This window comes from Somniosus microcephalus, chromosome 30 (assembly GCF_052327205.1).
Source record: "Somniosus microcephalus isolate GS21.2 chromosome 30, FLI_Smic_1.0, whole genome shotgun sequence".
Lineage (NCBI taxonomy): Eukaryota > Metazoa > Chordata > Chondrichthyes > Squaliformes > Somniosidae > Somniosus > Somniosus microcephalus.
The window spans coordinates 28,098,019-28,124,576 of NC_141016.1; the positions used below are offsets into that span (position 1 = coordinate 28,098,019).

A 26,558-nucleotide genomic window follows, 5' to 3' on the forward strand; every position below is an offset into this window, starting at 1 on the left:
TGCAAGTTCCTTCTTTCGTCTAACACTTGCAAAAAACAATCGCGCCCGGTGCACTTGTGACTGCAGTGGGGCCGCGCTCAGCGGTACCGTTCCCCTTTAAGAGCTACATTGTTTACCGCGCGCCCTCAACCGCGCTTGAAACGGGGACAGGTCCCGCCTGGCTGGCATGATTGGGTGGTGGCAGGAGGTTAATGATTGGTGGAGCGGCCTGTCAATCCCGTGGCTAGGGGGGACAGGAGGCTTGTGATTGGTGAAGCAGCCTGTCAATCCTGTGGCAAGGGAGGGGGAGGCGGTTTTGTGATTGGTGAAGCGGCCTGTCAATCCGGCGGCTGGGGGGATTAGGAGGCTTGTGATTGGTGGAGCGGCCTGTCAATCCTATGGCGGGATGGGGAGCAGGTTTGTGATTGGTAGAGCGGCCTGTCAATCCCATGGAGGGATGGGGAGCAGGTTTATGATTGGTGGAGCGGCCTGTCCATCCCACGGCTGGAGGCGGGCGGCCAGCGAGTTTGGTTGTGGAGGGGGGCGGAGTCGGTTTGGCGTCAAGATGGCGGCGGGAGCGCGGAGCCTGTGCTGGGCGCTGGCCGCCCTGTGGGGTTTGACGGCCGGGCTGCCGGGGCTGCGAGAGTCCGAAGTGCGGGGGGCCCGGCTGGAGAGCGGCGCGGGTTCGGTCTACATGGATGGCGGGGTGATTCGAGCCAGTGCCGGGGCCCGCTTCGAGCTGAGGGTCTTCGGCCGGGAACTGGAGCGGGCCGCCGGGGCCTGGCTGGGCTTCAGCCGCGGCCCGGCCTGCGACAACCGCAGCCTGGACAGCGGCTGGCTGCGGCTGGGGGCCGGCGGCGATGGCGGCGGCTCGGTGCTCGTGAGCGTCCAGGCCGGCTGGGGCGGCGCCGGCCGGTATTACCTGTGCGCCCGCGGCTCGGGGGGCCGCTGGACGGCGCCGGGCGGCTGGCAGACGCCGCTGGAGATCCAGGCCGGCGCCGTGTGGGGCCAGGCCCTGCTGCTGGTGCTGCTGCTGGTCTGCTCGGCCCTCTTCAACCTGCTGCACCTCAGCGTGCTGTGGCTGGACCCGCTGGAGCTGCACATCATCCACCACTGCGGCTCCGAGAGGGAGAAGAGACGGTCCAAATCGCTGGAGCCCATCAGGAAGAGGGGCAACTTGGTCCTCTGCTCCCTGGTCCTGGGCAACGTCTTGGCCAACTCTGCCCTGGGCGTCCTCTTCTACCTGGCGTTCGATGCCATCTTGCCCGCCATCCTGGTCTGCGCCGCCCTGATATTCCTGCTCTGCGAGATCCTCCCTTACGCCGTCTGCTCGCGGTACGGTTTCGCCATCGCCTCCAAGACCACCTGGCTGACGCGCCTCTTCATGATCGTCGCCTTCCCCTTCTCCTTGCCCGTCGCCCTGGTCCTCGACCTGGCCTTGCGCCAGGACATCAGCACCTGCTACATCCGAGAGAAGATCCTGGACATGCTGCGGTCCAGCGACCCGTACAGCGAGTTTGTCAAGGAAGAGTTCAGCCGAGGGGCATTGAGGACTAAAGTGGTGGAGGACATCATGACCACCCTGAAAGACTGCTTCATGCTCAGTTCGGGGGCCGTGCTGGATTTCAACACTATGTCTGAAATTATGCAGTGTGGCTACACCAGAATCCCAGTGTACGAAGAGGAGAGGTCCAACATCGTAGACATAGTGTATGTGAAAGATCTGGCCATGGTGGACCCTGAGGACCACACGCCTTTGAACACCATCACCAAATTCTACAACCATCCTCTGCATTTTGTGTTTAATGACACTAAGTTGGATGCAGTCTTGGAAGAGTTTAAGAAAGGTGATTGTGTGTGTGTGTGTGCGCGCGCGTGTGGGGTTTATTCCTAGGATATACAGCACAGAAACAGGCCACTCGGCCCGTGACAAAGAAACATTGTCCTGTTACAGGGGAGTTCCTTCGCACAGCACTTTGAGAAAAACTCTTGAAGATGTGAGCTCGAGTTTGCCTAAAATGTCTTTCCACGACCTACATGTAGATTTTCACAAGTCACGTCCATACCGCAAAGTGGTGTACAGCTTTCTTTTTCAGTGCAGAGCACCTTTGTTCAGTCCCTCCGAACATGTTTTAATTTGTGTCTCAATTTTATTCGCCCCAGTTTTTGCTTTCTCTGGTCCCCAGGTGTATCAGTGCCCGATCTAAGGGGGCACCATGATGTATGTCGGTACTGCTCAAACTGGTCATCGGTTGTGGGTTCACAGTCACAAATCTTTGGAGGTGTCAGTACAAGTTGAGAAGGCAGTTAAAAAGGCATACAGGCTCCTGGCCTTTATATATCAAGGCATAGAGTACAAAAGCAAGGAAATTATGTTAAACCTTTTATAAATCACTGGTTAAGCCCCAGCTATTGTGTTCAATTCTGGGCACTGCACTTTAGGAAGGATGTCCAGGCCTTAGAGAGGGTGCAGCGGAGATTAACCAGAATGGTCCCAGGGATGAGGGGCTGCGGTTATGTGGAGACACTAGAGAAGCTGGGATTGTTCTCCTTAGAGCAGAGAAGAGATTTAAGAGAGGTGTTCAAAATTATAAGGGGTTTTGATCGACTAAATAGGGAGAAACTGTTTCCAGTGGCAGATGGGTCGGTTACCAGAGGACACCGTTTTAAGGTGATTGGCAAAAGAACCAGAGGCGACATGAGAAGATTTTTTTTTTCCGCAGCGAGTTGTTGTGCCCTGGAATGCGCTGCCTGAAAGGGCGGTGGAAGCAGATTCAATAGTAACTTTCAAAAGGGAATTGGATCTATGTATTTGAAAAGGAAAAATTTGCAGGGCTGTGGGGAAAGAGCTGGGGAGTGGGACTAATTGGAGCGCTCTGTCAAAGAACAGACACGATGGGCTGAATGGCCTCCACCTGTGCTGTATGATTCTATGATTATTGATGGTTATTCTGGCTCCAGAGAACAACCCATTCGCAACCGTTACTGTGCCGGGTTATTATCCAGCTTTAGTTTATATATAACGGGAATTCCCAGCAGTCGGTACGCGATTCCATGACTCGATAGACTTGGTCACAGTTAATACTTCACTGTGGGTGTCGTCACTCATTGACACAAAATTACAGAATCCTGCTGCATCACGAGGGGCCAGTGTCAGCCCGAAGCACAGTCAATAACCCATTAAATGCACCTTGCAAAATCCACTGGAGATAGAGATTTAAGAGAACGAAAGTGGTTTCAAGGCAGTAATCTGAGAGGTGAATTATATTCCACATCCATCGCCCGCACAACAACGTGCATTTATATAGCGCCTTTAATGCAGTAAACCGCCCCATGACGATTATATAAATTGTGTGTATAGGAGCAGGGATTCTAAAACGCTTATATGTATCTATCTGTGCCAGAGTCCAGTGTGTTTAATTATTGCTGACCATTTCTGCTTCAAGATGCAGAGGGGCCTCGCATCCCCCTTCTGGATATACCCTGCTCGATGACACAATGACCAGGGGCATAATTATGGTCTGGTTTTCTGTCATCAATTTAAAAAGCTACATTTTTTTGAGCATTCCCAACACATTTCTCCAGAATCTTGCTTTTTTTTTAATTGCTCCCCCTGATTTCCTCATCCATCGTTCAGGATCCCCCTCAGGAACTTGCTGATGAATTAGCTTTGAATCTTTCTTTTAATGATTGCCTGAAATGCCATACGTTGAATTCCACTTTCGGATTAACGCTCAACCACCCCGCCCCCCCCCCGGCTCGGTGAGTTAAATCAAAAAGGGATAAACTGCAAACACACAGCAGGTCAGTGAGCACATTTAAACTGAAGGCTGAGAGGTTAAACAGGCGTTTTAGTAAGGTTGGAAAAATAGAAAGGAGGGGGAAGCGAACCAACAGATACACCAGTCATAACAGAAAATGCTGGAAAAACTCAGCAGGTCAGGCAACATCCGTGGAGAGAAATTTGAGTTGACGTTTCGGGTCGAACCCTTCAAAACTGGAAAGAAAAGAAAATAGATCGAAGGCAGGGCTGCGATCGGACAAAAGAATTAAAAGAAACAAAAGAAGTAAAAGAGACAATAAAAGGTATTCAAAGCTAGACGAGATGGTAATAGGCTGAGATTAGGTGTGAAGTGTACTGGCAGGGCAAGAGATAGCTGCCAGGTGTCATTGTGTTAACTGGCCTGCAAACTGCTTTGTGAAAACTGTTGGGTGACAAAAGATCAGAGAGATAAATCACTGGTTAGGCCTCAGCTGGAGTATTGTGTCCAATTCTGGGCACCACACTTTAGGAAGGATGTCAAGTCCTTGGAGAGGGGACAGAGGAGGTTTACCAGAACGGAACCAGGGATGAGGGACTTCAATTTTGTGGAGAAGCTGGGGTTGTTCTCCTTAGAGCAGAGAAGGTTAAGGGGAGATACAATAGAGGAGTTCAAAATCATGAGTGGTTTTGACAGAGTGAATAGATAGAAACTCGTTCCACTGGAAGGAGGTTTGGTACCACTTGGGTAGATTTAAGATAATTGGGAAAAGAACCGGGGGAAATGAGCACTTCTTTTACGTAGCGAGTTATGATCTAGAATCATGGAATGGTTACAGCACAGAAGGGGGCCATTCTGCCCGTCGAGCCCGTGCCGGCTCTCTGCGAGAGCACTTCAGCTAGTCCCACTCCCCCGCCCTTTCCCCGTAGCCCTGCAAATGTTTTTCCTTCAGGTACTTATCCAGTTCCCTTTTGAAAGCCACGATTGAGTCTGCCTCCACCACTCTTTCAGGCAGCGCATTCCAGACCCTAACCACTCGCTGCTTAAAAAAAGTTTCCCCTCATGTCGCCTTTGCTTCTTCTGCCAATCACCTTAAATCTGTCTCCTCTGGTTCTCGACCCTTCCGCCAATGGGAACAGTTTCTCACCACTACTCTCTGTTTCCTGTCACTAAGCCAATTTCATATCCATGCTGCCACTGTCCCTTTTAATCCATGGGCTTCAACTTTGCTGGCAAGCCTATTATATGGCACTTTATCAAAGGCCTTTTGGAAGTCCATGTACACCACATCAACTGCATTGCCCTCATCAAAAAACCCGACCATGTTAGTTAAACACGATTTGCCTTTTACAAATCCGTGCTGGCTTTCCTTAATTAATTCACACTTGTCCAAGTGACTGTTAATTATAGTTTCTGAAAGCTTCCCCACTACCGAGGTTAAACTGGAATGCACTGCCTGAAAGGCTGGTGGAAGCAGATTCAATAGTAACTTTCATAAAGGAAATTGGATAAATACTTGTAAAGCAAAAAAAATTGCAGGGCTATGGGGAAAGAGCGGGGGAGTGGGATTAATTGGAGAACTCTTTCAAAGAGCCGGCACAGGCACGATGGGCCGAACGGCGGTCTCCCTGGGCCGTACGATTCTCTGATTCTATAAAGCACACCTGTAGAAAGGATAAAAGAATTGTGAAAATAGTGGAAGGGGTTGAAAAGATGAGAGAGATCCCTGGGTACGTGCTGGTTTACTTCATCTCGGCTCAGGCGAGGTCGGGACCGTACAGCCTGCCTCAGTCAGGGTTCGAACTGGGTGGCTATCCATTGACCCCTGCTGGCTGTAAGCACATAGGAGAACAGAACTCGGGGCGATGGACCAGCCGTGGGTACCCTGCCAGCTGTGGTAGTGAAGGTTCTGGGTGCCCTTGGATCTGCACACAAGCACAGCGTCAAAGAGGAAGAGAGGAAAGTGGCCAGAAAAGCCAACTGTTCTAAAAGAGTGTTGAACCCAGGTTAGCACGTGCTACTTTGCTGTGACTTAACTCTGTTCAGTGATTATAACAGTTCTCCATCCATGTCTTTGTTTATGTTTTGAGGCAAATCACATATGGCAATGGTCCAGAAAGTGAACAACGAAGGGGATGGTGACCCTTTCTACGAGGTGATGGGTTTAGTGACGCTCGGGGATGTCATTGAAGAAATCATCAAATCCGAAATTCTCGACGAGTCAGATAATTGTAAGTTTAAACAACACGGGTTGTGGAGTGATGGTCTTTAAAATTAGGGGCCATTTCACTGATTCCACGCTCAGCAGTATTACAAAGTATTTACAACACAGAAACCAGCCATTCGGCCCAACAGGTCAATGCCGGTGTTTATGCTCCACTCGAGCAGTGTTCCCTCTTATTTTTTTTGGGGTGCGTGGGCCCTTTAACTGGCTGCGCGGCCCATTCACATGTTCACGCACGTGCGTTTTTTGTCATATAAAAAGCGGTGCGCGGCCTGCGCGGGACCTCCAGAGCGCTACGTGGCTGCGCAGCTTAACGGGAACATTGCACACGAGCCTCCTCCCACCCCTCTTCATCTCACCCCATCAGCATATCCTATTCTTTTCTCCCTCATGTGTTTATCTAGCTTCCCCTTAAAGGCATCTATACTATTCGCCTCAACCACTCCCTGTGGGAGCAAGTTCCCCATTCTCACCACTCTCTGGGTAAAGAAGTTTCTCCTGAATTCCCTCTTGGATTTGTTAGCCATAATCTTTTATTGATGGTCCCTAGTTCTGGTCTCGCCTGCAAGTGGAAACATCTCTACATCTACCCTATCAAACCCTTTCAAAATCTTAAAAGACCTCAGTCAGGTCACCCCCTCAGTCTTCTCTTGTCTAGAGACCAGAGCCCCAGCCTGTTCAATCTTTGCTGATAGGTCGTAACCTCTCAGTTCTTGTATCAGTCCAGTAAATCTTTTTTGCACCTTCTCCAGTATGTACTTTTTATAATATGGAGACCAGAACTGTGCACAATTCTCCCAAGTATGGTCTAACCAAGGTTCTGTACAAGTTTAGCACAACCTGAGCCTGTAGTGCTGATTCACTGTTTCAGACTCCCTTTCAGCACAGGAGCAGTGAATTCACACTTGTAACTTCATGATGAAAGCAAACTACAAAAAAAGCTTTTAAATATTCATCCTTGGCAGGTGGACAATTGCCCATTCCTAGTTGTCCTTGAAAAGGTGGTGATGTGTTGCCAGGGATGTTTCCCCTGGCTGGGGAGTCTAGAACTAGGGGAGGGGGGGGGGGGGGTTGTCTCAGAATAAGGGGTTGGCCATTTAGGACTGAGATGAGAAATTTCTTCATTCAAAGGGTTGTGATTCTTTGGAATTCTCTACCCCAGAGAGCTGTGGATGCTCAGTCGTTGAGAGAGAAATCGATAGTTTTTTATACTAAGGGAATAGAGGGATATGGGGATAGTGCCGGAAGGTGGAGTTGAGGTCGAAGATCAGCCATAATCTTATTGAATGGCGGAGCAGGCTCGAATGGCCTACTCCTGCTCATGTTTCTTATGTTCTTGAACCGCTGCAGTCCGTGTGGTGAGGGTGCTCCTATAGTGCTGTTACGTCGGGAGTTGTGGAGGTGAGGTAGAGATGGTGGGGGGCAGGCGCTACAACTGGCCTCTGCTCCTGGCTGGGGGGGAAAGGGAATCAATTATGGTGGCCGCTCCTGATCGATCCTCTCGCCCTTGCTGGGAAGTGCGGGGCGTGCATGCTTCATGGAGGAATAGCTTGCAGCCGCTCGCCGTCTGGGCTCACGCCTGAAAAGTGAGTGAAGTATCGAACCGTGCCTGACACCTGTGCAGATCTTCCCCCCCCCCCCCCCCAGCAAGATTCAGGAGTGAGAGGACTAAAAAGAAGAAAAGGGTTTGAAGAGAATTGAAAGTAGTTTAAAGAATCTCAAGTTGGTTCCATTGATTTTATTTTTGTTCTGTTCCTTCAACAGCAGAGGCCAAGGTGAAGAGAAAACCTGCTCCGATCGGCACTCCTGTTGAGCACAAGAAGGAAGACCTCTCTTTTTTTAAGATGCCTGACATCGACCTAAAGGTCAAGATTTCACCCCAGCTTTTATTAGCTACTCAACGCTTCTTATCCAGAGGTAGGGAGGCTGTTACCTCTGGGGGAGGGGGGTGGGGCTGGGCCCCAAAAAATAGACAATAATGTGTGCAGGGGTTTATTGAAAACTGAACAGCGTGAGGGAGAAAAGAGTGGATGAGCTGTGGGTTTGAAGGGCGAGTGAGCTTGCCGGGCTGTCAGACTCTCTGGTTTAGTTTGGTAAAGGGGGTCAGTGCTGTGATGAGGATTCCAGTTACAGTGCAACAACGCTAGCGGTGAGACTTAACATTGAGAAACACCCAGTGCGACAGTTCTGGACTGTGACCGCCCAAACCTGGGCTGTGTGTGGAGAGAGCACTGCGAGCTGGGTTAACACGGGTGGAGGACAGGGCCGTCACTGAGGGTGGGAGCAGTTGGAGGAGATGAATTGAGGGCATCACAGGAAGTGTAACGCACGCTATTAAGGATATTGTGTGATTTAGAAACATAGAAGATAGGAGCAAGAGTAGGCCATTCGGCCCCTCGAGCCTGCTCTGCCATTCAATGAGATCATGGCTGATCATCCAAACTCAGTACCCTGTCCCTGCCTTCTCCCCATATCCCTTGATCCCTTTAGCCTTAAGAAATATATCTAACTCCTTCTTGAATATATTTAATGAATTGGCCTCTACTGCCTTCTGTGGTAGAGAATTCCACAGGTTCACCACTCTCTGGGTGAAGAAATTCCTCCTCATTTCTGTCCTAAATGGCTTACCCCTTATCCTTAGACTGTGACCCCTGGTTCTGGACTCCCCGGCCATCGGGAACATCCTTCCTGCATCTAGTCCTGTTAGAATTTTATAAGTTTCAATAATCACTATACAGGAAACTTTGTGTTATCCGGAGGCTAAATGTCCGGCAAGCTCGAGCCACCAGCAAAAATCAGGAGCCGTTTTGTTAGGTTTTTTTTCTTCTCGTGGCTTTTTTTTTTCCCAACAGTCAGGCTCTGCAAAGTCTCTCTGAAGCTGTTGCTAAGCGACAGAGACGCTTCCAAGGTACGGCCGACTGTTTAGAAGCTGTTGCTAAGCAACAGTGTTTGTTGTCAGATACGGATGTTTCAACATTAACGCTGGTTTGTCCGGCAGTTTTGAGGGAACGGCAGCAGCTTGGTCCCGTCGGTGCCGGATAGCACAAAGTTTCCTGTAATATATTGATACAAACATACTAAATAAAACAAATACATGGACAGTTTCGATCAGTTATTGTCAGTCCAACTTGTAGACTGTATTGTGTGGTTTGGGATGAAGATGGGTCATTTGATGCCACCTCTTGGGTAGAAATAGTCCAAAGTCTGCTTTTGGTTGTCCATGTGTGATTATAAAATCCGAGGGGAAATTCCCCAGCTCCAAGAATCCCAGCTTCTTGCTATATTAGTCTGTTAGCCGCTCTGAAGCGTGTCACTCGTGTGCAATACTGCAGATAAACGTGTTGATTTTGAAATTGCCGCTATAATGACCGCAGGTTGTCTTTACAGAGGTGGAGCTGTTCAGCCCCTCGCGGGTCTCTGAGAGAGTTCTTCTTCACCTGCTCAAACACCCCAGTGTCAACCAGGAGGTGAAGTTTGATGAAAATGACAAACTGGCACCTGAGCACTACCTGTACCAGCGGAATCAGCCAGCCGACTACTTCATTCTGGTGCTGCAGGTGGGTGCCCGTAGGAACCAAGATCCCTGCCGTTTTGCTTTCACTTGGGTAATGCCCCTGACCCCAGTCCTTCCCCCCTCCTCTCCTGAAGGCACTGACTTACACCCCCTGTTATCTAACTGGGCGGCCTCGGCACCCACGAGACAAAAGCCAGCCAGGGTTTCCGTTCCAAATCGTTATTGAGTGGTCCTTGCTGGAACGTGCACGCGTGGCCGCCTCGTGTGCACGGCCCTCAGTGTGAAATAGCTGGCCGACACTCTCAGCACAGGCACGAATCGTGCGTTTATATTGTGCTGGTCACGTGCCTCAGAGCAGTTAGGAAGAACATGGTGTGATGGACACCGAGCGTGGGGATAAGGGGGGGGAATGATGGGAGAGGCCAGGGCGGGGAATTAAAGACATATCAAAGAGGAGGCTTTTGGAAGAAGGGCGACATGTTGCAATGTTCAGAGAAATGGGAGAGAGTTCCAGAGGGGAACCTGACTGAGTGGTTGATCAGGGGGAGTGAGCGGTAAGGAGAAGCCGGTGTTGGAGGAATGGAGGTTGTAAGGAGTGGCTGGTGTTAGAGGAGACGAGGCTGTAAAGGGTGAGGGGGAGGCTGGTGTTAGAGGTGCAGAGGGTATGTTCGGGAGCATAAGGCAGAAGGAGATCAGTATGGTAGGTTGGGGTGAGGCCATGAAATTATTCAAAAAAATTAAAATGCCAGCGTCGGTCACTGGACCAGTGGAGCCTGGAGAGACGGGGAACAGGAGTTCGGGGACTTGGTGGGACTGAGGACTCCAGGTGTGGCAGTGGCAGCTTGTGGGGTGTTGTATCGGGGTATCTGCTATGTCACTGCCATGAGGAGGTGCTTCTCTCTCTGCTTCCCCACCTACTTCCTGTAGCAAGATGCATGCATCCACTCTATTCCACTCCAGAGACTTGAGCACAAAAATCTAGGCTGACACTCCAGCGCAGTACTGAGGGAGCGCTGCACTGTCGGAGGGGCAGTACTGAGGGAGCGCTGCACTGTCGGAGGGGCAGTACTGAGGGAGTGCTGCACTGTCGGAGGGGCAGTACTGAGGGAGTGCTGCACTGTCGGAGGGGCAGTACTGAGGGAGTGCTGCACTGTCGGAGGGGCAGTACTGAGGGAGTGCTGCACTGTCGGAGGGGCAGTACTGAGGGAGTGCTGCACTATCGGAGGTGCAGACTTTCAGTTCAGATGTTTAACTTGCGTCCTTTTAGGTGGATGTAAAAGATCCCATGGCACTATTTCGAAGAACAACGGGATGACGTATGAGGAGAGATTGGGTCGATTGGGCTTATATTCGCTAGAGTTTAGAAGAATAAGAGGGGGATCTCATTGAAACTTATAAAATTCTAACAGGACTAGGCAGACTAGATGCTGCAAGGATGTTCCCGATGGCGGGGGAGTCCAGAATCAGGGGTCACAGTCTAAGGATAAGGGGTAAGCCACTTAGGACTGAAATGAGGAGGAATTTCTTCACCCAGTGAGTGGTGAACCTGTGGAATTCTCTACCACAGAAGGCAGTTGAGGCCAATTCATTAAATATATTCAAGAAGGAGTTGGATATATTAAGGCTAAAGGGATCAAGGGATATGGGGAGAAAGCAGGGACCGGGTACTGAATTTGGATGATCAGCCATGATCTCATTGAATGGCGGAGCAGGCTCGAGGGGCCGAATGGCCTACTCCTGCTCCTATCTTCTATGTTTCTATTTCTCCCCAGTGTCCTGGCCTATATTTATGCCTCAAACAACAACATTAAAAAAGATTACGGGCTCATTATCACATTGCTGTTTGTGGGAGCTTGCTGTGTGCAGATTGGCTGCCGCGTTGCAACAGTGACTGCACATCAAAATAGTACTTAATGGGCTGTAAAGCGCTTTGGGGTGGCCTGAGGTTGTGAAAAGCACTATATAAATGCAAGTTCTTTTCCTACAAGTTTATGGGGATTCGAAGGCTTAAATACATAGCTTACCACCCATTGCTCAGAGCATGGATGAACTGTGCCACTTGGGATACCAGTATTGCAGTGATACAGGAAACTTTTTTTTATCCGGCACGGGACGGGACCGACGTGGTGCCGGTTCATCAAAAATTCCGGATAACCGAACGCTATAGTAAAAGATACGGAGCTGACAGCTCCGTATAAAGCAACAAACCCTGCTGTAGAACAATGGCCACAAGTTCCAAGCGTCTCTGTAGCTTAGCAACAGCTGCAGCCACACCCTTGCACAGCAACAGATGGAAGAAGGCAAATACAATATGAAGTAAAACTTACTCCTGAATTTTGCCGGCTAACCGAGATTTCTGGTTATTTAGGTGCCGGTAAATCGAAAGTTTCCTGTATTAGCAATCTGCAAACTTGATCTTCGTTTATTAACAATTTTTTTATAATCTCTCCTGTCATTCGAATGTGACTGCATGTAACCTTATTGATTGTTGTGCCATGTTACGAAAAGTATTGTTGCAGTGATGCCATAATGAATGCCATTGTGTTATAAACAGGGACGAGTGGAGGTGGAGATCGGGAAGGAAGGTCTGAAGTTTGAAAATGGAGCCTTCACTTACTACGGGGTGTCTGCACTGACTGCCCCATCCTCTGGTAGGACTGCATCACCTGCTTATTTCAGTTTCTTGTTCACGCTCCTGTGGTAACTTTATTAGTGTTCTCTGTTAACCGGCAAAATTCAGGAGTAGTTTCGGGTAAGTTTTACTTCATATTAGTGGCAGTTCCTGGATCTGTGGCCGTGTAACTAGGGTTCCTGCACTTGTTGCTAAGCAACAGGGACGCTTGGTCTGGGGCCGGAGTTCCTGCACATGTTGCTAAGCAACAGGGAAGCCTGGATTTGTTGCTGTGTACGGAGCTCTCATACCTTTTAACTACACCTCTCTGTAATCCGGACTTTTTGATTAAACCGGCACCACGCCGGTCCCGTTGATGCCGGATAATAAAGAGTTTCCTGTAGTTCCTTTTTGGGGTGGGTGGGGGGGGGGGTGGTGAGGTGAGGGGAGAGAAAGAAACACGTTTATTGAAAATTTATGTCTGAAAATTAAAACCTTTAAATCAATGGTTCCTTAGTGTCACGAGTTGGGGCGGCCTCAGTTCAGTCCTGAGTGAGCACAGGCCACAAAACTGCCTGGATTTGATGCAGAAACGACACTCACTCAGAGGCTGGTGTTCGGCTTGGGATTTCACACTGGTGCAGTACTGTTCTAAAACTGGGCTGGAGACACGAGTCCAGGTTAGTGGATCAAAGCCTCCCCTGTTGGCCATGTGTGAAATGAGTACAGGTCAGTTTCAACCCAGTTTCCAGTTGGCATGCATAAAACCGCCCGTAATCCTGCATTAATTGATGCTAAATTAGCAAACTTATTCAGACGCCACAGGATGTTTGGAATGGGAAAGTCTTGCAATTGAGTATGTTCTGAGCTTGGGGCTGAAGCACTTTATAAGAGCAAGACTCTATCTAACCTGTGCTGTACCTGCCCTGGGAGTGTTTGATGGGACAGTGTAGAGGGAGCTTTACTCTGTATCTAACCCGTGCTGTACCTGCCCTGGGAGTGTTTGATGGGACAGTGTAGAGGGAGCTTTACTCTGTATCTAACCCGTGCTGTACCTGCTCTGGGAGTGTTTGATGGGACAGTGTAGAGGGAACTTTACTCTGTATCTAACCTGTGCTGTACCTGCTCTGGGAGTGTTTGATGGGACAGTGTAGAGGGTGCTTTACTCTGTATCTAACCCGTGCTGTACCTGCCCTGGGAGTGTTTGATGGGGCAGTGTAGAGGGAGCTTTACTCTGTATCTAACCCGTGCTGTACCTGCCCTGGGAGTGTTTGATGGGACAGTGTAGAGGAATGGAATGATGGAATAAGCTCGATGAATCATCATCTCCTGTTCCTGTGTCTTTAAAGCTTATTCTCCTGTCAAATGATGATTGTGTTTTACTCTGCAATTTTCTCCGCAGGCCCCATGGCACCTTGACACTTTTTCTCTCTGCAGATTTAATCCCACTGTCACTGGGATTTCAGCACAGCAATACTTGGGCGTGTGGCGTTTTCACATCGTCCACTTGAACTACCACTTAAAGCCAGCAGTGCAATTCTAGTCTGTGTCCTCCCAAACTTGGGCTGTGTGTGGGGTAGACCACTGTGAACTGGCTAACACTGGGGTGAAGTACTGGTGGGGACAGGGCTGTCACTGGGAGTGGTGCGAGTAATTTGAAGGGTTGAATTACGAGCATCACATATGAGGTATATTGGCACAATATTAAAGTGTACTGGTTATACCATTATAAATGTGGACTAGCGATTTATAATTGAAATATAAAAATAAGGACGAATGTTCTACTTTTAAAATGGTATTGAATTTCACCCTGGTCCAATCATCTCCCACCCTCTACTCCCACTACACTTGGTCTAAACTCCCCGTGTGCAATGCCAGAAGGGAATGACCAGTACTTTTAACTGATGCTGTATTCATGACATAATCTGTGTGATTTCTATGCGCTGTACAACCGTAGCACTCAAAGGAGTCATTTAACTCTGGTTTCCTTAGTTCACCAATCACCAGTCGCTAACGTTAAGTGGAGTCGACGAGACCCATTCTCCAGGGACCTGTTGGAATCTGGGGAGAATGCAAGCCTTTCCATGTACTGCCCTGACTACACTGTAAGAGCACTTAATGACCTGCAGGTTCTGAAGGTAAGGCCGTAACTAGTAAGGATAAGAAGAAACACAGCGAGTGAAATAAAAGCAGAAAATGCTGGAACCACACAGGTGGGTCAGTCTTTGTCTGAAAGGGGAAACAGGTTTAGATTTCGGGTGGAACTCTTTATCAGAACTGTCCTTTCTCTTTTTGATACTGACCAGTTGCCGCATTGTCTGCTGTTATTCCATCTTTGGTAAGGTTTTGAAGGATAGAGGAGAGGGGAAGAGAGCCCCCTTGCACTGTTTGTATTCACGTTTAAAATCACCCAGCTTTATCCTGTGAATGGCACTGAATGGTGTCAGCTGTGGTTCAAGTCCCACTCCAGACACTTGAGCACAAAATCTGGATACAGGAAACTTTTTTTATCTGGCACGGACGGGACCGACGTGGTGCCGGTTCATCAAAAATTCCGGATAACCGAAAGCTATAGTAAAAGATACGGAGCTGAGAGCTCCGTATAAAGCAACAAACCCTGTGCTTCAGAACAATGGCCACAAGTTGCAAGCGTCTCTGTTGCTTAGCAACAGCTGCAGCCACACCCTTGCACAGCAACAAATGGAGGAAGGCAAGTAATAAAAGTTACCTGAACCTACTCCTGAATTTTGCCGGTTAACCGAGATTCCCGGTTATTTAGGTGCCGGTAAATTGAAAGTTTCCTGTAGTACTGTCGAAGGCACCGTCTTTCGGATGAGACGTTAAACCGAGGCCCCGTCTGCCCTCTCACACACAGAATCACACAGAAACCCCACAGTGCAGATAGAGGCCATTTCGGCCCATCGAGCCTGCACCGACACATATCCCACCCGATCCCCGTAACCCCTACACCAACACATATCCCACCCTATCCCTGTAACCCCACGTATTTAATCCCCCTAACACTAAGGGTCAATTTATCATAGCTAATCAACCTAACCTGCACATCTTTGGACTGTGGGAGGAAACCGGAGCACCCGGAGAAAACCCACGCAAACACGGGGTGGATGTGTAAGATCCCATGGCACTATTTCGAAAAAGAGCAGGGGCGTTCTCCCCGGTGTCCTGGGGCCAATATTTATCCCTCAATCAACATCACTAAAAAAAATTATCTGGTCATTTATCCCATTACTGTGTATGGGAGCTTGCTGTGCGCAAATTAGCTGCCTTGTTTCCTACATTACAACAGTGACTACACTTCAAAAGCACTTCATTGGCTGCAAAGTGCTTTGGGACATCCTGAGGTCGTGAAAGGTGCTGTAGATTTGCAAGTCTTTCTTTGAGCGCCTGCCTCACTGTCCCACACACTGAAGGTTTTGAGTGGTTTATAAATACACTGTCCAGTGTGGTAGTGGGTCAACTTTGCCGAGTTGTCTCAGTTGGGTGGCAGTAAAGGGGGCCACAACTGGTCCCTTGGATCGAGATGGGCAGAATCAGCAAGTCTCCTGTTCCTGATTGCTGTCCCGTGTCCCCAACTGGAAAGTGCATGGATATTGGATGAGGATAGGATCGGACGAGGACAAGTTCAGGTTCAACCTCCTGCAGTCGAAGTGCCCCACCGACCCTGTAAGCTTCCACCTGATGACTGGCCACTTAGGCAATGTCCCAGAGGGCTACAAGTTCCATCGAAACATGTGCCAGAGTCAGCACCTTCAGGGCAGGAAGTGAGAGAGGGGGATGGGAGGGTCTGAAGTCGGCATCATTTGTAATGGTGCCTGTATTCTAAACATTGATTGAAACAAGTTACTGATCTTGCAGCTTGTGCCTATTTATTATCATTCACCGCTGTTAAAAAGGGCAGTTGCAGATGTCACTGCTGCAGACTCACTGTGTGCTTTTTCCACAGGTTACTCGGCTGCAGTATTTAAATGCAATTATGGCATCAAGAATACACAATACTTTACCATCACCAGACAGCTTTGAACTAAAAGTGATGCCCAGCAGCCAAGCAAAGTTGCTCAATGACCAGAATTCTTCCACATGTGAGTGTCTTCTGTCTGTCTGTCTGTCTGTCTGTGTGTGTGTCTTGTGTCTTGGTGTGTGTCTCAATGATTTATTTGCATTTGGCGACTACATTTTGATAATTCTCTGACCTGCCTGGTTAGAGAAGAGATGAAATCATAAAATATGCAAACAGGCTTGAAACTGTGGGCAAGCGCAAAAAAGGAAATGTTCTGAGTGGAGACTTCCTCCTCCAAGTATTCACGAGGAAAGATACGAGCAGCACGCTCTCCCCAAACACGCACATCCAACGTAAAACTAATGGCCGCGACAAGAGATGGAAGTCGTAGACAGGATAAAAGGGCTCACAAATCATAGAAACATAGAAGATAGGAGCAGGAGTAGGCCATTCGGCCCCTCGAGCCTGCTCCGCCATTCAATGAGATCATGGCTGATCATCCAAATTCAGTACCCTGGCCCTGCCTTCTCCCCATATCCCTTAATCCCTTTAGCCGTAAAAAATATATCTAACTCCTTTTTGAATATATTTAATTGGCCTCAACTGCCTTCTGTGGTAGAGAATTCCACAGGTTCACCACTCTCTGGGTGAAGAAACTCCTCCTCCTCATCTCTGTCCTAAATGGCTTACCCCTTATCTTTAGACTGTGACCCCTGGTTCTGGACTCCCCCGCCATCGGGAACATCCTTCCTGCATCTAGTCTGTCTAGTCCTGTTAGAATTTTATAAGTTTCAATGAGATCCCCTCTCATTCTTCTAAACTCCAGCGAGTATAAGCCCAATCGACCCAATCTCTCCTCATACGTCATTCCTGCCATCCCAGGTATCAGCCTGGTGAATCTTCACTGCACTCCCTCCATGGCAAGAACATCCTTCCTCAGATAAGGTGACCAAAACTGCACACAATACTCAAGATGTGGTCTCACCAAGGCCCTGTACAACTACAGCAAGACATCCTTGCTCCTGTACTCGAACCCTCTCGCTACGAAGGCCAACATACCATTTGCCGCCTTAACTGCCTGCTGCACCTGCATGCTTACCTTCAGCGACTGGTGCACAAGGACACCCTTAGGCAACCCCTAAGATTGCTGAGAGAGACTAGGGAGGAGGTTTGTGAGGCACTGACGATCATTATGAGGGTGCTATTGGACACTGGAGGAGATTATCATTAGATTGGAATGGGTGCCCACCAATGTTCTCTATTCAAAAGCTGACTCACCGGCTGCGTGGGACCGGCAGAGCGCTGTGCGGCCGCGCGGCTTAAAGGGAACATTGGTGCCCATATTCAAAACCGGAGCCTGCAACTACTGACTCATCAGTCTGTGTAAAAGAAAATTGAATTAATTATCGGGAGTAAACATGAGGACCATCTGCACAATAACCTAGTAAACAGCAATTAACCTGGATTTAGTAAGAGAGAGATACTGCCTCACCACTTTCCCCGACAACTAATAACACAAGTGGAATGTGGGACATCCTACAATGGCACAGATCCATTTTTCCAAAAGGCTTTCGATAAAGTTCCACACACAAGGCTATTACTTAAATGCGGAGCTGTGGGAATTCAGGGTAAACCCTGGGGATGGATAAGAAACTGACTGGAGGGTAGAAAACAACCAGTACTTATTAGAGCGGCTATGTTGGGTTGAGGGGAGCGTACTGAAGGGGTATCCCGCTCCAGGGCTCCGTGTTGGGAGCACGACTGTTTTTAATTTACATCCATGATTTGGATTTAGAAACTCCGTACAAACTGGTCAAGTTTGCAGATGATGCCAAACTAGGAGCAGCAGTGGAATCAAGGAGACTGCTTAGAAAATACAGAATAAGGTGAACAAAATCTGTGAGTAGGCAGAACAGTGGAATTTAATGCAGGCAAGTGTAAAGTGCGACACACGAAAAGGAAAAATGGGTGGCGCACATAATCCACGAATGCTGCTGAAATGGCTACGGATGAAGCTAAAAAAGATGTAGGAATCTTAGCAGACTCGACACGTGTCGAAGGATGTTCCCGATGGTCGGGGAGTCCAGAACCAGGGGTCACAGTCTAAGGATAAGGGGTAAGCCATTTAGGACAGAGATGAGGAGGAATTTCTTCACCCAGAGAGTGGTGAACCTGTGGAATTCTCTACCACAGAAGGCAGTTGAGGCCAATTCATTAAATATATTCAAGAAGGAGTTAGATATATTTCTTAAGGCTAAAGGGATCAAGGGATATGGGGAGAAGGCAGGGACAGGGTACTGAGTTTGGATGATCAGCCATGATCTCATTAAATAGCAGAGCAGGCTCGAGGGGCCGAATGGCCTGCTCCTATCTTCTATGTTTCTATGTATCGCAATGAGTGCAGAGCATAAATCGACAAAGCCAATAGGATTTTGAACAATAGCCAAAACAGAATAAAAATCAGAGTAACTTACAGTGCTGTGATCAGACCGTTACCTTGGCTATTGTGTCCAGCTCTGGTCACCAAGACACAGGAGATATTCAAGCGCTGGAGGCAGTGCAGAGAGGAGTCACGAGGTTGAACCCGCTCTCGGGAGTCTGAGGAAAGACTGGCGACTCGGGAAAGGAGGTGTCTTGAGAGGAGGTCGTATATAGAGCAACATACAGGATTATTACTGGAATGGAAATGGTAAATCCGGAATATTACTTCAAATTAAACTGCGAGAATAGGACAAGGGAGCGCAGGTATTGAGAGGCAACTTTTGGACTGATATCGGGAAATTCGACAGCAAGAGAGATTGACATATGGAATATGCTTCTAGATGGAGCAGTGCAAGCGGAAATGCCGGAAGCATTTGAGAATCGATTGATGCTTCAATTGAGAAATTTTAGGATCCTTCTAGTCGAGTGAATTAAAATAGGCTGAGTGGCCACCTCATTCCCAATCTTGTGATCTTTCCTTTTTGTTTCTTGCTCCTCATAATTCAGCTGCGCGGTCAACACAAACTTTAATGAGAGAGGTAGGCCGACCATCTGAATGGCTCTTGTTGTGAATACTAGTATTACCCTGCCTCCGTAGCCGTCTCTTAATTTTTCTCTTGCTCTCCAACAAGAGAAAACCCCTTGCAGAGCCCCTTCACCGGATGGATTTTGAAGAGAGAAAGAGAAATTAAAAAGGAGCAGAAGAGGAGAGAGAAACGAATGCTGTTCGCCATTCCCTATGGTCTGCCTGATGGAGACTGCTCGCTGCTTTTACACCTGTCTATACTTTTGCCAATGAGTGGATGCCACAGGCAAATCTGCACGCAGCCTCAAATCTCACCTGGGATCTCTCCGATGATAAAAGGTTAATTTTAAAGCACTTTTTTTCTCTCTCTAATATTATCAGGCACCAGCAGAAGTAAACCGCAAACCAGCGAGGAAGACAACCCAGAGAGGAATGCTGGCGTCTAGCCGAGGAGAGTGTCCGAGGGTGCTTGTGCTCTCCGCGCCCAAAGCCACACCACTTCAGTAAGCTGCGAACGTACTGTGCCAGCGCCTGGCTGGAGCTAGCGCCATCCATTTGCTGGACACACTGTGCGTTTGGTGTCGTTGCAATGTGGGGGGAGGGGGAAGAAAAGGACTTTCTTATTTTTGTAGACTTTGTGCACAGTGAAAAGACAGTGAAGTGTATAATGCTAAAAAGACTAACCGTGACTAATTCCTCAGATAGAACTCGCCTCTGTGACTTTTAGACTTTGCAGGGCTATAATTGTGTATTAGTCTGTTGCAGTATAACAGACAAAAAGGTTTATCGTGACTTCACTTTTGTACCCACGGTCTACGGGTTCTAATGCAGTTACTTGAAGACTACAGAATGAAGACATCTTCAAGCAATAACGAATGTGAATATACCACAGTGTTTGTTTTTTTAATGCCTCATCTAAGAGTGATGCCGTCATGGTAAAACCCTGATTCATAAGTGCTTTCCGAGTTCCATGTCATTAGCTTGCAAGCCTTTCAGTTCCCACGATAGCTCCATTTAAGAGGAAACAAAAACTTGCATTTCTATAGCGCCTTTCACAACCTCAGAACGACCTTTACAGCCAATTTAAGTATTTTTGAAGTGTAGTAATGTAGGAAATGCGACAGCCAATTTGTGCATAGCAAGCTCCCACAAACAGCAATATGATAATGACCAGATAATCTGTTTTTAGTGATGTTGGTTGAGGGATAAATATTGGCCCAGGACACCGAGGATAACTCCCATGCTCTTCTTTGAAATACTGCCGTGGGATCTTTTATGCCCACCTGGGAGGGGAGAGGGCAGACGGGGCCTCGGTTTAACGTCTCATCCAGAAGACGGCACCTCCGACAGTGCAGCACTCCCTCAGTGCTGCACTCGGAGTGTCAGCCTGGCTTATGTGCTCAATTCTTGGGTTGGTAACTGACGTTCTTTTATTCGTGTAGAACTGAGCCATTCAGATTTGGAAGAGCGCACGTTTGATTCCCAACTCTGTTAATCTCAACAATAGTGATGTACAGTTGACTTTGATTTTCCCCTCTGTAGCCCAGTAAAATCAATCAGCCAGGGTTCCCAGTTTCGATCACTTACCCTGCTGGAAAGTGCATGTTCGTGGGCGTTGAGTGCGAACAGAATAAGGTTCAGCCGTGGGCCCCTTTGCAGTCAGGTGATGCTCGCACACTAAGAATGGTCACTTGGGCTAGATGCAAGAGGGGGCTGCACCCCAGCAAGAGTCAACGCCTTCAGGAGACCAGAGGGGAAATTTCATTAAAGAAAATCGATGGCTTTCACCATTGAGATGCTAAAACTATAGAGTGACCCTGCCGTGACCTTACAGATACCCAGCAAAGGAAGTTCGCTGCCGATCAGGCAGTGCACTTACTCCAACCAGTGCTTTTGTGATTTAACCACCTTCGGCCCGGAGTTCAATTCTCCCGTAATCTGACCTGAAGTTCTACACAGCAGCTGATGAATTCTTAAGATCCAAAACATAAGGAAATGTCAAGGATGAGAAAGGGCCTTTTGGCCCACCAAGTTCATCCCTCTCCTATTCCTCCCCCCACCAAAAAAAAATCTGGTGCCAGGCTGCATCTTGTGCACCCCTTGTGTCTTTGAGTCCACTCCCCTACCTGGTAGATTATACCAAATGTAGGAAACATGGCAGCCAATTGGTGCACAGTAAGGTCCTGCAAAAAGCGATGTGATAATGAATGACCAGGTTTTTTTTTTTAAGTGATGGTGGTTGAGGGATAAACATTGGCCAGGGCACTGGGCAGAACTCCCGTGCTCTTTGAATCGTGCCATGGGCTCTCTTGCTTCCACCTGAGAGGGAAGATGGGGCCTCGTTACAATGTCTCATCCGAAAGACGGCACCTTTGACAGTGCAGCACTCCCTCAGTACTGCACTGTAGACGATTGGGCTCATGTCTCTGAACCCACAACCTTCTATTCACTATTCAAATTCACATTCACTGTTCCCAGCATAGAGAGAGAGCTTGTGAAGGGACTGAGTATAACACTATTGGAGCAAATATTTCCATCGAGCGATCCATCCTGTAGTTCACCTCCTTTACTGTGGGGGAGGTCCTGGGACCACTCAGCTCACCATGTTATGACACGAGTCAGGGACCTGGTTTTGAATCGCTCTAGCACGTTGAACCAACACCCGTTGTGGTGCTGAAGCTACGCTCTGCTACAGATTGGCAATGAAAGTTAGTGAAGATTTAGCAGTGTGGTAGTACAGTGGTTATGATACTGGATGTGCAGCCAAGTTCGGCATGAGTTTGAATCCCACCAGGGCAAGTTGTGAAATTTAATTAAATAAATCTGGCGATTTGTGCATTGACACCAGAAAAATTAACCTTGGAATCTGCCATTAAATACCCAAGTGGCTTGATAATGTGCTTCAGGGAGGGACCTACAGGAAACTTTGTGATATCCGGCACCGACGGGACCGGTGTGATGCCGATCTATGAAAACTTCCGGACAGACCAGCGCCAATGTTGAAGGATACAGAGATCTCCGTATCTGACAACAAACACTGTTGCTTAGCAACAGCTTGTAAACAGTCGGCCTGTACCTTGGAAGCGTCTCTGTAGCTTAGCAACAGCTTCAGAGAGGCTTTCCAGAGACTGTTTAAAAAAAAATGCTAGGAGAAGAAAAAAAAAGAAAAAAAACCTAACAAAACGGCTGCTGATTTCTGCCGTTAGATCGAGGTTTCCGGCCATACAACCTCCGGATAAACCAAAGTTTCCTGTATATCCCTTACCTGGTCTAGCCTACACATGCTTGCTTCAAAGATAAGGCCCACCATCGGTTAGAGTTGGGTAATAAATGCGACCTTTCAAAGTATTGGCCACTTCTCGAACAAAGTTTAAAAAAAAGAATATAGCAGCAAGATGGAAGTAGAGTTCATTACACATCGAGCTGGGTAGATTAGTTAGAAGTGATAGCTCGCATTTGCTGTGCAGGATTATTTTTTCTTCTCATTTCCAGCGAGCTTTTGACGGCTTTCTCTGACCGCCCCCCCTCAATTGTTGAAAGATTCAAAAAAAATCCTAGGAATATTTTTTCAAAAATATGAGTTCCAGTTTAATTGACCAGGGTTTGGTGTACAGTTTGTCAGGAAGAAACAGAAATAATTGAGAGGAAGGGGAAAGAGATAATAGGGTAAATTCAGCAATTCTGCAGCAACATGGGTGAGCGGGCTACAACACTGCAGCGTTGATCCTCCGACTCAGGCTTCCATCCAGTGAGGCTCTTCACTGGGAGCGCAGAAGGACTGAATTCACCCTGTTGCCTCTTCTGTAGATTGGTCTAAAGGGCGATTGTCAAATGTCCCTTGCTAGTCCCCCCAGCAAGAGGGAATTGCTTTTAATTTTTGCCAAATTTTAAAAAATCTCACCGTGTTTTACTGGAGAACCGACACTTTAGGAACGATGAGGTGGCTCGCCCACTTCTTGACCAGTTTGCTTTGCAGAAAGCTCGTGCCATTCTGGAGTATTTCCATCGTGCAAGCAGTGTGCTGTCTGGCCAGAGCTAATGCGTAAACTACAATCAGTCTTGCTCCTCTTTAGAGGCACAGTACCTCTCTCTCGGGAATGCTGACAAGGCCAGTGTGTCTTCAGTGAAGGGTTTCGATGCCAACATGAGGTTACCTCTTAACTGATGAGTACGGTAACTGCCTTCCAGTATTTAGATTTTTACAGCTAGTATTCTGCATTCATCTTGAGCCTGTTTTCTTGCAAAACTGTAAGCTGTCCACATAATCATCTGAAAATTGTAACTTTAACAATTAGCTAGAGATGATCTCGTACAACTACATGGCTGGGTACAAGGCGATTGTAAATATTGAGACTGCTATTGATCACAGTGATATCTGTGCAGCCTTTTATTGAGATTTGCCGCCGAGTATGGAATGTATACACAGCGTGAATTGAAACTATGGATAGACCACTCTCTCGATGGCTTTCGTGGGTATGTGTGCAACCAAGTGGACTACTGACCCATGCAGGCCAGGAAAGATCCCGGATTCATCCCCGCTTAGGGTTGAGTTAGCTGATCTCGGGCAGGGCAGTAGGGAGGGATTGCTCCAATCTGCTTCAATTCTCTGGCATAGGGAGTGGGAAATTCACCCAGGGTTTGCTTCTCCTGACTGCTTTGCAACGACTCCCGCTGGGAGGTGCAAGTGTGTGGTCATGGGTTGAGACCGGGATCTGGCTTTGCGGTGATGCCCCCATGGTCGTGCAGCCTCACTGAAGAATGACCATCTGGATGAGGTGCAAGAAGCTGATCGCAGCAAGAGTCAGTGCCGTTAGGAGAGATGGGGAACAAATTGGGCAGAAAAGACATGAAGTGCAGATAACCAAATGACAGGGTGGCGAAGGGGACCATGATACTGACAGCTTAAAGCAGAGCCAGAATGTGATGAGGCACCTCCAGCCAGCGCTCGCTCTTTCTCGCTTGCTGTTTCTCACTCGCTCGCTCGCTCTTTCTCGCTCGCTCTTGCTCTTGCTCGCTCTCCTTTTTCTCTCTCGCTCTCTCTCTTTCTCTGAGGTTTCACTGTTGCTTACATTAAGAAGCACACTGTTCAAAATGATGGGCTTTTTAAATAACACATTAGAAGTAATGTAAAAATATGACTATCATTAATTCTGTAGTTTTGCCAAAGAGTTTAGAGAAAAATGTAAGTGCCAATAATTCAGCCAAAATCAAATTTAGTGTTTATTTTAAACTCTTGGTTGTGTTCCAGTATTTCTAGGAGCTTCTGAATCGAGAAGCAATCATCAGGCTGCGAACTAATGGTTTCTAGGGTTGTTTTGTGCACTTGCGTTTTATATACAAACAAATGTATTAAAATTGTGTAATTTCCGGTACATATTTTTAATCACATTCCAGGTAAATATTTTTTAATCATTGCAATTAAAGTATCTGTTATTTGTATGTACATTTATATTGTAATATTGGAGATATATATTTAAAGAGAAATGGGTCTGTATTGTGTTGTGTTGTACTGATGAGCTGAAGTCTGTTGCATTAGATTGCAGGTCAGTTTAATAAATTGAAACACACATGCTCCTTAAACACTCTGAGCACAATTGCTATCTACTCTGTGGAGGGACCAGCTTGGAATCTGAACTCCCCTCCCTCAAAACCTGCGATACGATTGTGAGTTCAGCATCTCTCAAACAACCTGATGCCAAAAGCCTTATTCTTTAAGTCTGCCATGTCTAATGCAGTTTTTTGTTCTTGCGCTCCTGCGTGCAGTTCTGGTCACCACATTACAGGAAAGATGTACAGAGGAGATTTACAAGGATGTTGCCGGGAGTAGAGAATCTTAGCTACGAGGAAAGACTGGATAGGCTGGGTCTGTTTTCCTTGGAACAGAGGCTGAGGGGAGACCTTATTGAGGTGTATAAAATTATGAGGGGCATAGATAAAGTGGATAGAAAGGACCTGTTTCCCTTAGCAGAGGGATCAAAAAGCAGGGGGCACAGATTTAAAGTAATTGGTGGAAGGTTTAGAGGGGATTTGAGGGGAATTTCTTCACCCAGAGGGTTGTGGGGATCTGGAACTCACTGCCTGAAAGGGTGGTAGAGGCAGGAACCCTAACCACATTTAAAAAGTACTTGGATGTGCACTTGGGATGCTGTAACCTGCAGGGCTACGGACCAAGAGCTGGGAAGTGGGATTAGGCTGGATAGCTCTTTGTTGGCTGGTGCGGACACGATGGGCCGAAATGGCCTCCTTCCGTGCTGTAACTTTCTATGATTCTTCAAACGGGTACAAATAGGAACAGGCTATGCACACATACATGCGTATGTATCATTTGTCTTTATTGTTTTTACCCATTTCTTCCCTCTTTGAAGCTTTTGACTCCTGTTGAGGTATCAATTCACAGGGGTCAGTGCTGGGTCCCCAACTCTTTACAATCTATATTAATGATTTGGAGGAGGGGACTGAGTGTAACATATCAAAGTTTGCAGATGATACAAAGATGGGAAGGAAAGTAGTGAGTGAGGAGGACATAAAAAACCTGCAAAGGGACATAGACAGGCTAAGTAAGTGGGTAGAGATTTGGCAGATGGAATACAATACTGGAAAGTGTGAGGCTATGCACTTTGGCAGGAAAAATCATAGAGCAAGTTATTATCTTAATGGCAAGAAACGAAAGTACTGTAGTACAAAGGGATCTGGGGGTCCTGGTGCACGAAACTCAAAAAGTTAGTATGCAGGTGCAGCAAGTGATCAAGAAGGCAAATGGAATGTTGGCTTTTATTGCTAGGGGGATAGAATATAAAAATAGGGAGGTATTGTTGCAGTTGTACAAGGTATTGGTGAGACCGCACCTGGAATACTGCATACAGTTTTGGTGTCCATACTTAAGAAAAGACATACTTGCTCTCGAGTCAGTACAAAGAAGGTTCACTCGGTTAATCCCGGGGATGAGGGGGTGGACATATGAGGAGAGGTTGAGTAGATTGGGACTCTACTCATTGGAGTTCAGAAGAATGAGAGGCGATCTTATTGAAACATATAAGATTGTGAAGGGGCTAGATTGGGTGGATGTGGTGAGGATGTTCCCAATGATGGGTGAAACTAGAACTAGGGGGCATAATCTTAGAATAAGGGGCTGCTCTTTCAAAACTGAGATGAGAAACTTCTTCACTCAGAGGGTAGTAGGTCTGGAATTTGCTGCCCCAGAAAGCTGTGGAAGCTACATCATTAAATAAATTTAAAACAAATAGACAGTTTCTTAGAAGTAAAGGGAATTAGGGGTTACGGGGAGCGGGCAGGAAATTGGACATGAGTCTAGGTTCGGATCGGTCATGGCCCTGTGGGTAACGGAGCGGGCCCAGGGGCTGTGTAGCCTGGTTCTGCTCCTACTTCTTGTGTTCTAATTATGTGTTAGATTTCAGGAGATGGTTCTATTCCTGTTCCTGGCTGG

The 26,558-nt window shown here is 47.6% G+C and overlaps 1 protein-coding gene across 1 annotated transcript; it reads left to right on the plus strand.

Annotated features, from left to right (window-relative positions):
- The first annotated feature begins 467 nt into the window (after positions 1–467).
- On the plus strand, positions 468–24,834 carry cnnm3 (cyclin and CBS domain divalent metal cation transport mediator 3). Its single transcript, XM_085971286.1, has 8 exons — positions 468–1,826; positions 5,831–5,971; positions 7,729–7,881; positions 9,352–9,521; positions 12,033–12,129; positions 14,082–14,227; positions 16,054–16,189; positions 19,496–24,834. Exons 1-8 carry the CDS (start codon positions 545–547, stop codon positions 19,558–19,560), a joined length of 2,190 nt encoding a protein of 729 aa, XP_085827412.1. The 5' UTR covers positions 468–544; the 3' UTR covers positions 19,561–24,834.
- Positions 24,835–26,558: the final 1,724 nt, after the last annotated feature.